The sequence below is a fragment of the Choristoneura fumiferana genome, chromosome 10 (genome assembly GCF_025370935.1).
Source record: "Choristoneura fumiferana chromosome 10, NRCan_CFum_1, whole genome shotgun sequence".
Classification (NCBI taxonomy): Eukaryota; Metazoa; Arthropoda; class Insecta; order Lepidoptera; family Tortricidae; genus Choristoneura; species Choristoneura fumiferana.
In genome coordinates, this window is record NC_133481.1 from 13,848,083 (window position 1) to 13,863,748 (window position 15,666).

The 15,666-nt window shown below is 36.7% G+C and overlaps 1 protein-coding gene and 1 long non-coding RNA gene across 2 annotated transcripts in view; one reads left to right on the top strand and one right to left on the bottom strand.

Moving 5' to 3' along the window:
• Positions 1–15,666, top strand: part of LOC141431631 (uncharacterized) — a 62,281-nt gene that overhangs the window by 33,528 nt on the left and 13,087 nt on the right. The window lies entirely within an intron of this gene.
• Positions 9,615–11,660, bottom strand: LOC141431628 (sodium-independent sulfate anion transporter-like). Its single transcript, XM_074092809.1, has one exon. The coding sequence runs from the start codon at positions 11,617–11,619 to the stop codon at positions 9,856–9,858; it is 1,764 nt and encodes a 587-aa protein (XP_073948910.1). The 5' UTR covers positions 11,620–11,660; the 3' UTR covers positions 9,615–9,855.

Genomic DNA, 15,666 nt, shown 5'->3' on the forward strand with positions numbered 1-15,666 from the left:
GAGCATTATTAAAGTTCATTATTTATTGAATAATTTTTAATATGTTTTGTACATTCAGCAGTTATTCTTAAAGTTGATTTGTCTTTTGAAAGTACGCTAGGACTCACGAGGCTGCAATCGTTTTCATCAAATGATAGCTCCACAAAAAACACGAATACACCCGCAAGTCAGTATAATCTCATTACGTCAACCTTTACAACGTTCGGCTCTAATCGATCTTTATTTCGCGAGTGTCAAAATCTTATTATTGTCGCCCGCATAAAGACATTAAGGGGCTCGAGATAAAACAGACGCCCATTAGCAAAGTCCTCGGAAAAATTCGTCGATGCTATCAACGTTGAGGTGGCAATCTAATTTTTTTTTGAAATCGCAGTCAATCACGAAGGAAATGAGCCTACGAGTGATCGTCAAAGGGACTAATGTTGATTGGCTTAGTGTACCATGTGGTTTCAAAGTCGATTTGAAAGGAAATCTAAGGCACGGAATTGTTAAGGTGGCTTTTGCATTGTATCAAGATGCGTGGGTTGAGCGTCTTGTCGAGTAGAACGTGTCAATGTGACGAAGATTGATGAATGTAGTGGAATGATTTGGAATAGTTAGTGATTGTATAAACACACCGGCAAAAGTAAAAAACACTTTTGAGGATTCAATTAAAAGACTAATCAACGATAAAAACTGAAAGACTAAACTAAAACGTGGTCCAGGTTTCCCGCCTTAGGCATCGACCCCAAGACGGGCGCTGGCAGCATTATTACGCTGAACTGACATTTCTAGTGTTTGAGAGAAGTAATTGCCAGCAACCAAACCTGTGCACAAAATAAGTCATTTTCCACCTCAAAATCTTTTATTGTTGCTATAACACCGCTATCCTAATTAATTGTAATGAAGATTATGTTGGTATTAGGAAGTATACGATGGACATTGGCTATTATTTGCATCTTAAATTACGATACACAGTTTTCGCAAGTGATAAATTAGCTATCAAATTGAGTGATTATATGGCGGGTGGCATAAAAAATACTTATGAATTTATGCGAAGTGTTTGTAAAGATATTTTAAAAAAAGGAGTGTAGTTAGCAAGGTAGGCAATAAAACGCACGCCGTTTTTTATTTCTTTTAAAAATAAGTGTTTTGTCAGGCGTTCTAAACCTGGGGGTGGGTCGCGATCCGCGAAGGTGTCTCAATCAGCATAAAACAAAAGAAATCAATAGCGGCTCCCCTCTCACTGGCTGACAAAGAGCAAAGATTTCTTTTCACAATTAACCACCCCCGGCTCTGGGTGTCGGGTGCTGATAACCGCGCCGATTGGGCTTAGCGATTTGCTCTTCCTTTTTTTAAACGTCTCGCATTGCATCCGTGATTGATATGTGGAAGTGGAATTCTAAAGTCCAATGTGCAGTGTTAATCAAATCTTTCTCCGCATTCTACGGTCTCACTTAAAAATAAACGCAAGCTGTTTTGTTTTGTCATTATTGACGTATCACCCTTTATTAATTAAGGTCGTATAAGCTGTTAACATCGCTCCATTAGACGAAAGATAAACAAGCCGTCCAAGCGGGCAGTTATCATAATCTCCCGTCAGACCCATAGGGGGCGTAAGCGTCTCAATTAGATGGCGAATTCCTTTAATACATCTCATCTGTTTGATTCAAACCCACAAACAAGTAATAAAGTTTTAAAACAGCGTATTAATAATGTTATAATACGGTACGGGAAATTCAGATGTAGACGTCTGGCCATTTAAACTTTTCTGAGCCCAGCTCGTTACCGACGGATTATTAAATATTGAGGCAGTGTTTGTGAGATGAAAGCTGCTTCCTAGACGACCGTGCAAATCCACGGGAACAAAGGTTTTTAACAAGGATTCATTTCAATCATCTCTCTCTTTCTCATGTGAATTTGTGTAAATTGTTACTCAATATTCAGAGACACGAACTGTCCGTTTGTATACGTGCATTAGCTGCCGACCCCGCACACTCAGTGATTGAAGGATTAGAAAATGATGGACTGTAAAAAGATGAACGTGTTTTTGAATTACATTCCACACCCCGGCACCCGGTCGAAAAATAAAAACAACTGGTATTTTTATGAATCGAGACCAGTCACAGATAAAAATTTAAAGAAATAAAATGGTGATAAATAGACGAAAACCATCGACTTCCGTGATTAGGAGCGGAGAAGCAGACAGAGGTCAGCAATAAAGTGACCTCCGTCAAGCGCTGCGTCACGTCCGACCGCGGACGGCAACTGGTGAAACCCTCGTTTGCACGCGAATCACTTTTATTGACTCTTGCGGTTTCTGCACTCCTGGTGACATTTTGCGTGCTCGAAAGTGAAAACGATTCGACTCCGGTTTTAGGTTTATGTAATTTGGCTACCGTTCGTTGCAGACATAAAAATAAAGCCATGATATCTCAAGTCACTTAAATTCTTACGGAATCTTCTTAAGAATGAAAGAAAAGCAATTCTTTAAAATAACGTTTTTTTTATCAAATAGCAAGAACGTGAAAAAAATTCAACAAATCAAAACGTATTTGTTTTACTTCCCTTACTGAAACCCTCCCTCTCTCGTTAGATGGTTACTAATATCACTCATATTTCAAAGTCGTTTGCATCTGGCTGGACAACGGCTATTAAGATAGGGTTTTGCTGCTGGACTAATTTGACGACATTTTTAAAGGATTTTTTAATGGAAACATGGTCTAACCCAACAAAACATGAAACATTAGGTAAATAATACAAGAGTGCCTGAATATCGTTAGCTTCACGTTAGCTTATTGCGTACTCAGACTTAAAATTACCTTATTCATTTTCGAAGAAACTCGCTGTCCGCCGATAATTGCCAGTTAGTTTAAAAACAAACACGTACAATGAAGATAAAAAAAACTGTCACATTCCATTACCACTGTCACACTCCCTTTGTAACCCATAAAACGCAAAACGGCTATAAAAAGAACACCCCGAAAAACATTCTTCCTGGACACTGCCTCAATACAATACCCGCCATTCACACTGGATTATTGTATTTTTCCGCCATCCAAATTTTTAAGAAAGGAATTAATGAATCTACAAGTTCCTTAGTTGAAGAGTTTTGGACTCTAAATTAGAATCATCTGAGTTTATTCGAAAGAAAGAATGGTAAAACTGCGGCATGATTCGTTTAACAATGAAAGCTGTAATTAGCTGTCAGTGCTGCAGACTCCGGCCCAACGTGCGTCCGATGTCTATCCCAGAAGTACAAATTATTCAAAAGATGTTTTACTGCTTTTTCAATGCTCTCACTGTAAGAAAAATTACTATCGTATTCTCTCTTTTTGGGGGTGCGTTGCAAGAGATTTAAATTATTCTCGCGTTTTTGGTTTTTGCGCGTTCATTAGTCAATGTGCGCATGTTAATAAAACAAGTTTGTTGACAATACTGAGAGAAGTAGACTTCTCTTTACTCTTTAGAAATTATGTTACGTTATTCCATACGTTCATTGGAGCTACTTATATGATCTCTGCAATGTGTCGCTAGATTATTCAAATATTGTCGTTCGCTGCTAAAATCAGAGATAAATCACCAACAACGGCAAACTACGGCACGCATTCAAAAACAATTACGAGGGCGCCAAATTTGGGTGCCTGCCTAATTGGTATGAGATTTGCAAGTGTTTCTAATTGCGTTGAAAATTCGTAAATTCAACGCGATCAGTCACAACGCCATCCGGTTAATTAAACCATTTGTCTCGTAAGTTAAACATTTTCGTTGCTGATGTGCAAGTTTTTCGCCAATCGTGAGTAATGTTGGGGTATTTTAGGAAAAAAAATGCGAAGTGATATACAGGATGGTTTCATTGTAACTAACATAGATTAAGCTATTGCTAACAGATATGGACTATGTCTTAAACAAAAATATTAAAATTTGAACTGAATTTGATATTAAGGACATGCATGATAATAAAATAACGTGAAAATGTTTTAGTCCCAAATATGATTTACACTTATGATTTATGCATAATTTTAACATCATTTACTATTGTAATCTTGTATTATTTAGTAGCCGATAGCTGACCAGATAGGTGCAAGTGGTTACCTAATAAAGTCCACCTTGTTGATTGGCAAGAGCGTACTCTATCATATTCCTGTAGCACGATTGTACACCTAGCGACAGCTAAAATAGCCATAATGTCAACTGTATTTTTAAAGATTTATATTTACTGTTATTCTTGTGAAAATATGTTGATAGCAACAAAACATTATTAATAAACATGAGTGGCTATGGTAGGTGCACATGTTATTAAGTTTGTAAAATGAAAAAGTAGCAAAGGATCAGGATTGACTCTCTTTTTCGAAACCGTCGCATAACATGTCCTGGTATTTGTGCATTTTTTTTTTCAGAAAAAGGTCCCCTTTAATTAACGCCACCAGTTCACATATTTGTCATAACCTGCTGCCCGTTCTTGTTGAGAATGCTCCTTTTTCACACATTTTTAATTTGCGTTGTTTCGATTTTGTTTCTTTGTACGGTAGAAGGATTATTGCCTCGATCGATACCGTATATTGGAATTCCTGCCGTCTACTTGCTTAAAATTGTCTCTCTAAATAAAATTTTAGTCATACTGATGTCTGTTATTACAAGAGCTTAGTTAGAGCAAGTTTCGATTTCACGGTACTAAATTACAAAAGTTACCAAACCAAAAATTATAAACGAAATCACATCCTCCCATTTCCATCCCTTATATACTGAATTGACAGAAATTGTCCTAGTGTTTGATCTCTTTAAATAATCAAATATACGCCGCCGTTCGCCGCACAATGAAAATTTATGCTCGCCCTGCCGCGTCTAGACGATTCACCACGTGGACTTGCCCAGACTGTCTAATGTGCTCGGTATATTTAAAACCTATACCCAGGAATAATCGCGATTGACACTTTTAAACACGTCAATTATCTGAGTTTCCGCGGTCGAAGCTAGACGAAGTAATTTTCAATTGCCACTAGAAGTCGTTTTGCAAAAGGTCTGCAAATTTAAAAAAGTTCATTTACGTTTTTTCGCTTTAAGTATAGTTTTATTTGGTATAACAGCCTCATCTTATTACGAAATTTAATCTGCTATAAGATGATCCAAGCATGCAATTTTATCTGCAGTAAACAGCATTATCAGATTAAATTTGTTAATGATGCATTGCTATAAAATACCTATACGCTGTTTAGCAAGCCTTCATGCAAATTGCTTCCAACCATGCATAAATATCTATTAAGGCACGGAGAGCTACATTTTTCAATAGAAGCGTTTATAAATAAAGCAATTGTGATGTCTGAGAACAAATACGGCACCTTAGCAAACAAGGGTTGCTTAAGACAGGCCAGTAAATGATAAAATGGAGATTTTGGTTTGTGTTTATCTTCATTTGTATAAACGCCTCAAGGTATATTTTGGATTGTTTCTCAGAATGAAACAAAAGCATTTCCTCTTTAAATTTCATAACACGTTTTTTTCCGCGTCGTTCCTCAAACCCTTGGGCGACAGTACCGGGAGTGCAGGAGGTGTGAGAAAATGATATAGCTTCAAAGGTCCAATGTCAGACGATAGGTAGCATTCATACGGCCCGCGAGAGTTGAATGCAAACAGCCTAATTATATAATCGCCGGGCAAGATGGCGAACGCTCCTTGCAGTTCCTACTTCAAATTGTGCCTTCAGCTTCTGATATTCATACTTGGATGATTTTGTAAAAGTTCTAACGATGCAGACGTAGAACTTAGTGCATAATCTAATAAGATGTTTTGCGGAATGTTTTTTTTTAACTTAATTCATAACTAATTACATTAATCTAGGAAAGTTTTTTCTTAATAATATAATGTTTACAAAGATTGTGAGATTCACGACCTTTTCTTTTGCTACGCCTACCCTACTGTGCAATTTCATTATAAAAGTAGATTCGAAACAGAAACAAAGTTACACTCTTAACTCCCAAGCTTATCTTAAACAGTTGAGATCAATAAATCGAAAAGTACCATCTTTATCGCAAAGGTAAGAAAATACGTATTTCCCTAAACTTAGGCCTCACTTGGAAACTTAATGGCGTTTCATTATATCGTTAGATAGGCTTAGGCCGGTACCGTGGTGAGTTATGGTTATTTGAATTGTGCGAAACAAAATAAATTTACTGAACGTGCTCTATGCCGTTCTGCTCTTTGCATTTTTGAGTGCTTATTTCGAGTCGGATAAAAGTTTACGTTATTTATGGCCCTCTAAGATTTAATGTGAACTCAAACGGCGATAATGTGACTTTCGAATGAATGTTTTACAGGAGCGCACCCCAGTTTGTGTTTTTTAAACTTATGGTAAATAAACGTATAAGCTGTGGTAGCAAAGTGGTTTGACCATGACCATTCAAGCAGAGGATCGTGTGTTCAAAGCCGGGCTCGCATCTCGCGCGTTTTTTTGAACTCTAATGTGAAATTACATTTGAAATTTACCACGAGGTTTGCCGCTAAGAAAATCATGAGGATATCTACCTAAACACACCTATGAAGCAATTCAATAATGCGTGTGAAATTCCCAATCCGCACGCGGTCCTTGTGGCAACACAACAAGCAAGTTCTCTTGTTTCATGATGATGATGGTGATTCAACTTATCTGAATTTTGAATTGCACAATAGCGTGTATCAGAGATCTAAATTACAAATGCGAATGTTCATCAAATAACAAGGCTCATTTCCCGGGTCCATAACAATTGCTTTATTGTCCATAAGTAGCCGAATATCCTCTCGCATGTGACTAGGTACGTTTCGTAACTACCTTTACTATTTCCTCCCCATCCGTTGTCGGGTTGCATCCGTTACGTGAACCATTTAGCGTAATGCGCGGGTTCTCCGGATTGACAGCCCCGCCGCTCGCTCCACTAACTACCACAATTTTAACGATAGTTTGAATTTATACCCGAACAATATGCGCATTGATTACTCTCATCTAGAATTATTACTCAACACGGATTACTAACAGTTAAGTAATTTTCGTTGATTTAATAGGTAGCTTTGCTCACGGCCCAATGCTTTGCATATAACCTTATATTAATTTGCCCTGTCCAAACAGAGTTAAGCTACCCCGCATAACCTACATTTATTTACGGATAATAACCTCGTAACTGGTACCTAGTCGCGAACAAGACATGTTAGGGTTCGGGCGCCCGTGTGTTGCGAAAAGGCCGGATTAACTTGGCAGTAAAATTTGTTAAAGAGGAGTGTAGGATACGGGTGCCTCACGGCTATATGAGATAACCATTTAACGTTGATCCCTTCCTAACTAGCACCGAAAGTCCCTGTGTCATATTTATCGTAGTTGATGACGGGCGGGGTAGGTCTTTTTGAGCTGGTGTTTGGAACAACATATAGGAGGCCGCGGACGGGCCAGCCTCTGCCCGCAACTATCTCCCACTTGCAGACACGAACACTATAATCCCCGATAAAGCCCGCACATTTACATTCAATTCTAATTCAGACCCACTCCTACTCTGCTCTGATTGCCTGGTACTTGTCGTCGTTGATTAAAATTTCGTAGCCGAAGATCCATTTTAATCATGATGAACGTGTTTTGTGCCTGAATCAAAATATATGGACACAGCTAAGTAATTTCCAAAAACAAGTAAGAAAAGCCTAGTAAATTTTAGAAACTTGGTTAATTGGACCAACATTTCTTAACATTTTTATGACGACCGAATGGGTAGTAGTTAGAAAACCTGACAGATATTATGTATGAAAAATATGGTTGTTTGTTCTCGAGTCATCGATATTTAATATGTATTGAAGTATGAATCTATCTATTAAATATGTTTATCCGATGCCTAGTACCCATAACACAATATTTGCTTACTTTGGGATTCGTGTGAATTGTTTCGTGATATTTATTTAATTAAGTATCTCAATTGAAACAGTTTCAGATCAGTAGTTTATAAACGAGCACAAATTTCAGGTATAGATTATTTTGAGCCCCAATTTACCTGTTACAGAAGTAAACGTGGACACATAAAATTAAACATTTCAAAGTCAAAGGGCACTTAATTGAGTTTGTTCAGGACAAAACAAAGAACGAGAACTTTTTAAATTGAACGTCCACGAAGTGTTGGCAACATGTTGATCTTTGCCAACTGTGCTGCTTACGACTACCTGCTGTCCTAAGTTAATATTTTTTTAGCTGAAAGTCTTTTGTATTACTTTAAATGTACTGTTACTTTAATCAATTTTTACCTTAAATTGAAAAATACGATTAATTTACGGGGATGCTCATTATGTCAGCGACGGTGGCTTAACGGGATCACACCGTTTGGCTACCTAGTTAGTTTTAAATATTTTGTTTTTATTAATTACATATTTGTTAGTTTACAAAGTATTTTTTGTATGGCCATGCATGTTGCCTGAAATGAATAGTTTCAATTAATAGCGCAAAATTTTTCAAAAAATTGTTTCACTAAGTAATCTATTTGTTTTTATCTCCTTTAATTTATCCCATGGAATATTACTCATATTTATGACATACATCCATCAAGGCTGAGCAATAATCATAACAAAAAACTTTACAAATAACAGAATCCAACCAAGCATCAACTTTTTACTGTCGTTTGATATTTCTATTACACCTATGATAAAATGTTACGAGCACAAAAAGGAAAGGTACGACGCGGGGAGAGTCGGAAATATTTTGTTTTCTATTTTATTTACAAACTTCGGTTATGGTGATACTATATTACTATCAGAAAACCAATCTTTTCCCCTTCTCCCATTCCATAAACTGATACACAACCGACTTTCAATAACATCGAAGGCAAGATTTGTAATTTGATAAAAATTACAGCCACGGTTTTTGCCTCAGCAAAATCAACAATTTAATTAATTGATTAGCTAAAGGCTTTTCTAAAACAAGCCTCAGGAAAGGCAAAGTAGCAAAGATTTATTTTACTTTCGGTAGCAATTAGCGTTGAAAGTGAAAAATCTTCGGAAACTTCCCGCTTTTCTTATTCCCGCTCTTTAAATTGGCAAATTTTTCTTCTCAAACTTTCTGATTTACCCCTTTCTTTGGGAACTGAACAATTGCTGTCAAAGTTACGCACACGTTGACAATATTTGTTGCCATGGTTTTTGGTTAAATACGAGAAATACACTCATCAAAAGTGCGCGGGATATTTTTTATCCCTAGATAGTTTTGAATATTTTAATATAGGCATATTTTTACTGAGTCTAAACATGAATTTCTTCCATCGTTTGTCAAAGGATAATGAGTATCTATCCCTCGTCTTTTTTTGGTGTGTGTATTCAATAATAGTAGAAATAGTAGCTGAAATGTAATAATTAATCTATCTGAATATTGTACACCATGAATATGGTAGATTACGGCAATATACTTAATTATTTTTATTTTTACCTTTTACCTCTCTGTACCCGTTTTCATGCAATAAATGTTATGTTATAATTATTATTATTATAATAATATTATACACCTATTTAAAGGATATCTAAAAATAATCTAGCATAGTAAGTAACAACTTGGAAGGTTCAATAAGTATGATTAAAATGAAACATCAAAATGTTATTGAGATAAGTCTTATTTAATACAAGAATACAGCATGTGCCACTTGAGTATGATATGACGTAAATTATCTTAATCTGTCTTTATCTCATCAGTGGCAACATCTAGGACATATGGCAGGTCTAGGTTATACATTGGTAATGGAAATAAAATAAATAAATGGTGATAAAATAAATGGAAATCTTTAGAATTTATTTGATTTATTTGTTCTTGTATTATAAACAAATTGTATTATAAATACAGAAAGAGTCTTCACTATTAACATTTTATATTTTACATATTTTTATTCACTAAGATTTCTGACATAAGTCATATAAATCTTCAGCTTTTGATGCTATTGTAAATCTATTGATTAATTTTGGGTTTATATCAAGACATAATTTTACGATATCGTTTGAGAAATTTAGGAAAATTATTTTCCGAGATGATTTATCTAAATCTTGTGCGACTGACACGAGGTTTGAAGCAACCGTTGAATCCATTGTCTTCACATTTGCACCATCTATGATAATTGTGTTATTTGTAGCAGAATCTCGACATGCTCGTAAAACTGTTCGACGAATATGTTCAGCCGCGCAATACGACAGTCTGTCATTTAATGGTATCGTAATAATCCCTCCTTTCTCGCCGATAACTGTAGTAACTTCTAATTTGGGCCTTGACGTAAAGTACAGTAACGTCGCGGCTTCTACTATGATTCCAGACACAATTCCATATTCCAGTCCCATGCACATAGAAACTGACATGGTGACCAATAAGAAAAGTAATTCTATTTTATTATTTCTCCAGAGTCTACCAAATATAGCAAAATCTATCATCGAAAACATAGCAGTTATTATTAAACCGGCTAAGGATGCTTTTGGTATAAAATAAAATGTTGATGTTAGCAAGGTCAAGGCTAGTAAAATGAGAAGACCAGTAAAAATACCACCAGCGGGAGTCTGCACGCCTGAAGCATTATTCAATGCGGTTCTTGTGAATGATCCAGTAACAGGCATACTTCGTACCATTGATCCAATTATGTTGCAAATTCCAACAGCTACCATTTCTTGTGTTGCATCGACACTTTTACCTCCTGCAAACGCCTTAGCTATCGCTACTGTTTCCAAAATAGCGACCAAAGGCAGAACAATGGATTGTGGTCCCAATACTTGTAGCATTTCTCCAAATGAATAAGTTTGGTTGCCTACGGTGGTGGTAAAAGGGGGTGGTGCTATTTTTGGAATTCCGCTGCCAATATCGCCAATTAGTACTAATGGCTCGCCATCAGTAGTCAGCTTTAAAACGTATGCAATGATCATTCCCAGAACAACGACCACAGCATTTCGCCCAAGTGATATGAACCACCTTAATTGTTTGACAATTCCGTCGGTGCGGCTGCAACCCTGTCCAAGTCGCTTTAGGTATATAAGAATGCCTATAGTTATAAAACCAAGAATCGGATCCCAAAGTTTCATGGTTGTGATATTGAGTACAAAATTGTATATTGACTCTGCAAAATAATTTCCTGATTTTCCTTCTAATCCAAATAATGATTTCAATTGGGCTGAAGCAATCTGTAAAGCGGCTGCAGTTGTAAAACCACTAATAACAGGCATCGATATGAATTCAACTAAGAATCCAAGTTGCAGTACACCCATGCCTAGCTCTATCAGTCCAGCTAAAAACGCAGCCAATACTGCGAAGTCAGCTGAGTAATTGGAGACGTATTTAGAAACCATTGCTGCCATGATAGCAGTTGGTCCAACGGTTACGTCCTTGCAGCTTCCAAATATAAGATAAACGAATCCTCCCATCAAACCTGCATATAGTCCATATTCCGGAGATAGTCCAGCAACAATCGCATAGGCAATTCCCTGCGGAATCGCTGTCAGACCTACAGTTATTCCCGCTATGATATCCTGAATCAGTTTGGTCGAGTTGTACGTCGGCAGCCATTCTATAATAGGTAGTCTCTTTTTCACAGATTTTACACTACACAGATCTTTAGAACAGTTCCGTCTTTTTCGTACAGTGTTAGTATTTTCATCAAAATTTACTGGTAAAACCGTCATATTGTCTAAATGGTTGATTTGTCTCACGTTGCGAAATGCGACTGGATATAGAAAGTATCGATAATATAATGGTGCTTATCGTTCGTTATCTATCAATGTTCTTGAAAGATATTAAGAAAAACCCAAAGTTTATTTATAAAGATGTTGGTTTATGGTATGGCATTGAACGTCTAATACTTAGATTGTAAATCCATTAAATACCTACCTACTTCCACCATGTAGGTGTACCTTAGTAACAATTTGTAATGGCGGTGTAATTAAAACCGGTCAAATAAATCTTATATTTATAATTAGCCTAGGTTCACTCGCGTTAACCATTAGGTCTGGTAGCTTATTTGGAACTCTGTCATTTTATAAAAATCCCATATATTTAAGAAATTTTCGTTTTTGTATGAAGAACTTCAACTTCTGTCATACACCCGTCCGTCGTTTCATGTCTCTAGATGTAGTAATTCAGATTTCGGGATTTTACACGTCTACACTCAATCCCGTAGGAATATCGGAATAAAAAGTAGCGTAATATGTTACGGATTTCCCAGATCCAGCTAACCACACCACATATCAAATGTTATGCAAATCCAAATTAACGCACACCACACACACACACACACACACACACACGCACACGCACATTCACATTTATCATCATCATCATGTCAGCCGAAAGACGTCCACTGCTGGACATAGGCCTCCCCCAAAACAAATCACCATCACATTTATAATAGGTAATAATAGGATTAGTAAAAGTAGGATAGAACTTAAAATTGTGATATAACCTCCTTCGTATACTCCAATACAATTAATTAAATTAATGAATTAAGACCCGACGAGTTTCTTTATCTCGTTATTAATTCGTCTGAGGCAACCAGACGTCTTACAAATGAGAGTACGGCAAATATTTGTGTAAAGCGAACCGATTCACTTAATTCAATCAAACTTGCTTCGTTATTATACACTTTGAACTTGGTGCTCTGATTATTTATTAGCTGCCAAGTCTTGTTCCAAGTGTATCAAATTTTTAGAGCGCATTTTAAGTTAGTTTTTAACTATGTACTTATGTAAAAAAGAAAATGTACCAATATAATGGTTGAAAATTAATTAACAAAACCTAACATTATACATATATATCAGTTTTACATGGTTTTTTTTGACGTTGGGTAGCAAAAGCGGATATGGATCGTTTGATGGTAAGTGAGAACCATCATCCAAGAATGTCCGCATCTCCGGAGGATTGCAGATGGGTTGCAAGCCTCGAAGGCTGAGATAGAATACGTCTTGTGCCGGTAATTATAATGACTGTTTTACTCTCCGTGCCATAACAAAGCAGTGCAAGCAATTCTGTTCGGCACAGATTACTTAATAGATGCTACCGGCCGGCAAAGGTGACGCGGTTGAGACGTTTTCGTAGATTCAGATGATCAGAAGTTTTTGGAGAGTAAACATGTCGATTTAGTTACACATTAATTACACAAAGCAATTACCCAATTAAATGGCATAATATAAAAGGCATAAATAATGTTGCAAAAAATCCATGCAACGATTTTAACATGTATCAAAAAAGCTTAATCAGCTTATCATAGAACCATTTAAGTATGTGACGTCTCGCATCTTCAGACTCTAACAAATGGATACAAAGAAAATAGCATTAATCAGGGTCCGGAAGCCGTATGATTTGAATATAAAGCGAGGTAAGTTCATGAGGTGTGGCTGAGGCGTGTGAGCCCGTCATTAGTCATGGGCGAAGATCCTTGCGAGACGTGACCTGGCTGATGATGTGGATATGTGCACTTAGGTGGCAATGACGCGCACGTGGTCATGATGGCTTTTGTTTCAGACTTTGAGAAGCAAGGGAGAGATGGATTCTTTTCGCAGTATTTGAAATTCGAATTCAAGGAAGCCAATGCTACGAAAAACGAGAGTGAAGTGCGTTTCACGTTAAAAGCTAAGACAGTGTTTTCTTTGGATCATATGGATTTACCACTTTAAACATATTTTAAACAATGCCAATAAAAATAGTTTTCGATGAATGCGTCAAATACATGTTAAACGCATCCTGAACTTTGGTGGCAACATGGACAAAGTTATGCCTGATGACGTAATGACGAGGCCACATATTTACTTACCTACCTTATATATTTTTCCACGTACTTCCCTGTTTTTCTGTCCTGTTTTCAATGTGGTACAATAACGAGTCATTGTTGTTGTTATTTTATTATAATAAAATTTGAGGTGATTTTTAAGTGCCGATAGGGATGTAATTATTGTACTTACTTAAAATATAGGATAAAAAATTGTTGACATTTTACAAAGATTATTATACTATGTACTTGCTCAGAACTCTGGTAAGTATAAATTGATCTTTAGCACAGTATATTTACGTAATAGTGCAGACAGATACCTTTAGCTTATCACTTGGCTCAATAATCGGACGTTTTATAAACCAAGAAATTACCTGCTGAACGTGGACTTTTTATCAAGCTACAAATATTTCAAAAAAAGCAAACCACATTCAAGAAATATTTTTCCTTTCAAATTTTAAAAACACCCCTATCCAATAACTGGATTACGGGGGTACAGAAAGTGACAATTGAAACATCGCACGGGATCGGACTAAATTTAAATATACGATGCCCACGCATGAGTGGACACGAATCTTGGCGGTTATTTAGATGAGCATCAAATTTGTCGGACACTCACTCGTCTCGGTGTGGGTGGATCCCCCGAGATTCAGAGTGTGATGTCACGTACGGTTCCTCTGTTGATGTTTTTGTAGCAGTGGAGTGAGGACTGGACCATTCTCAAACTACTTAGTAATTAACAAAAACTGAAAGATAATTTAGATGAGCATGATAATGCAGTCTGATCAAGTTTATATGCGTTAGGATGCTAATTGTGCATATGTCGCGCTAAAGAAGTTACCCTCTGACTGAACCAACAGCGAAAGCGTTGCTTCTTTGCGATGATAACATTAGTGATTTTCTTTGGTAAAAGTTTCGGTGTGGTTCATGTTTAATTTTTGTAGTGGTTCAAGATAAGTTTGGTATTTCATAAAAAAAAATATTGAAATGAGCAGGACGTGATGAACATCGTGGATATCCTATGTGATGGCAGAAGTCACTCACACGGAAGAAGGCGTAGAATAACGATCAGCGTATTTTTTCACATGCCTTAAGGTATATAAATAAAATGAAATTCTAAATATTTAAACCGAAATAACGGTCAGCCAGTATCAACAATCACATTGACATTCTTCACGCGTCTCTTGATATTCCGTGGAAGGAGTTGAAATCAGTGCGGTGGTAAAAATCAAATTGAGTGGCCGATAAACACCCCGACCCAGGAGGGGCCGCGAAATTTTGATTACACCGAAAAGTGTTACTTATTCTCTAATAAAAAATGCCTCGGAAAAATTTCGCTGATGTCGATATTGTTATGGCGGGTTTATGTTGGAAATTGGGGGTACGGTTATTGCATGTCATTAGGAATTATGGGCTAGAGAGGTGTGATGGAGAAAAATTTGCCGGCGGTGAGGTGCGGGTTTTCGATAATGTAATTATTGGAAATTTATTCCGTACCGTTGAGCGGATCGTTAAATGGGTCATGTTAGCATGCTACTGAAACAAAAGTTAAGAATAATATTGATCAAATAAAATGCGACAAGCATAAAGTAAAGAGCACTCAGAAAGGCATTCAAACGTTATTGCTTATCGCTTTGCTCCTTCTTTGCATAGATTTGCAGTAAAATCAACTTAACTCTAACTTTTCTATGAGTGCTGTGTATTCGCAACAAATAACTCAAAAATTATGCCGCGTACGTGCCCCCATGTCCCATAAAGAGGCACCGGGACTTATTTCATATAGTTACGGTGCCATAAAGCATAAAAGGCATTCAAATGTGATGTTATTTTGCCGCCAACACGGGGTAATTTATTTTCGCGCGATTCATAATTTTCTTTTATTCACTTTATGTTGATTTTCCTTCGAATAAGTACTTGGTAACGATAATATTATTTCAACGGCCCCATGCATCAACGTGTACTTAGGACC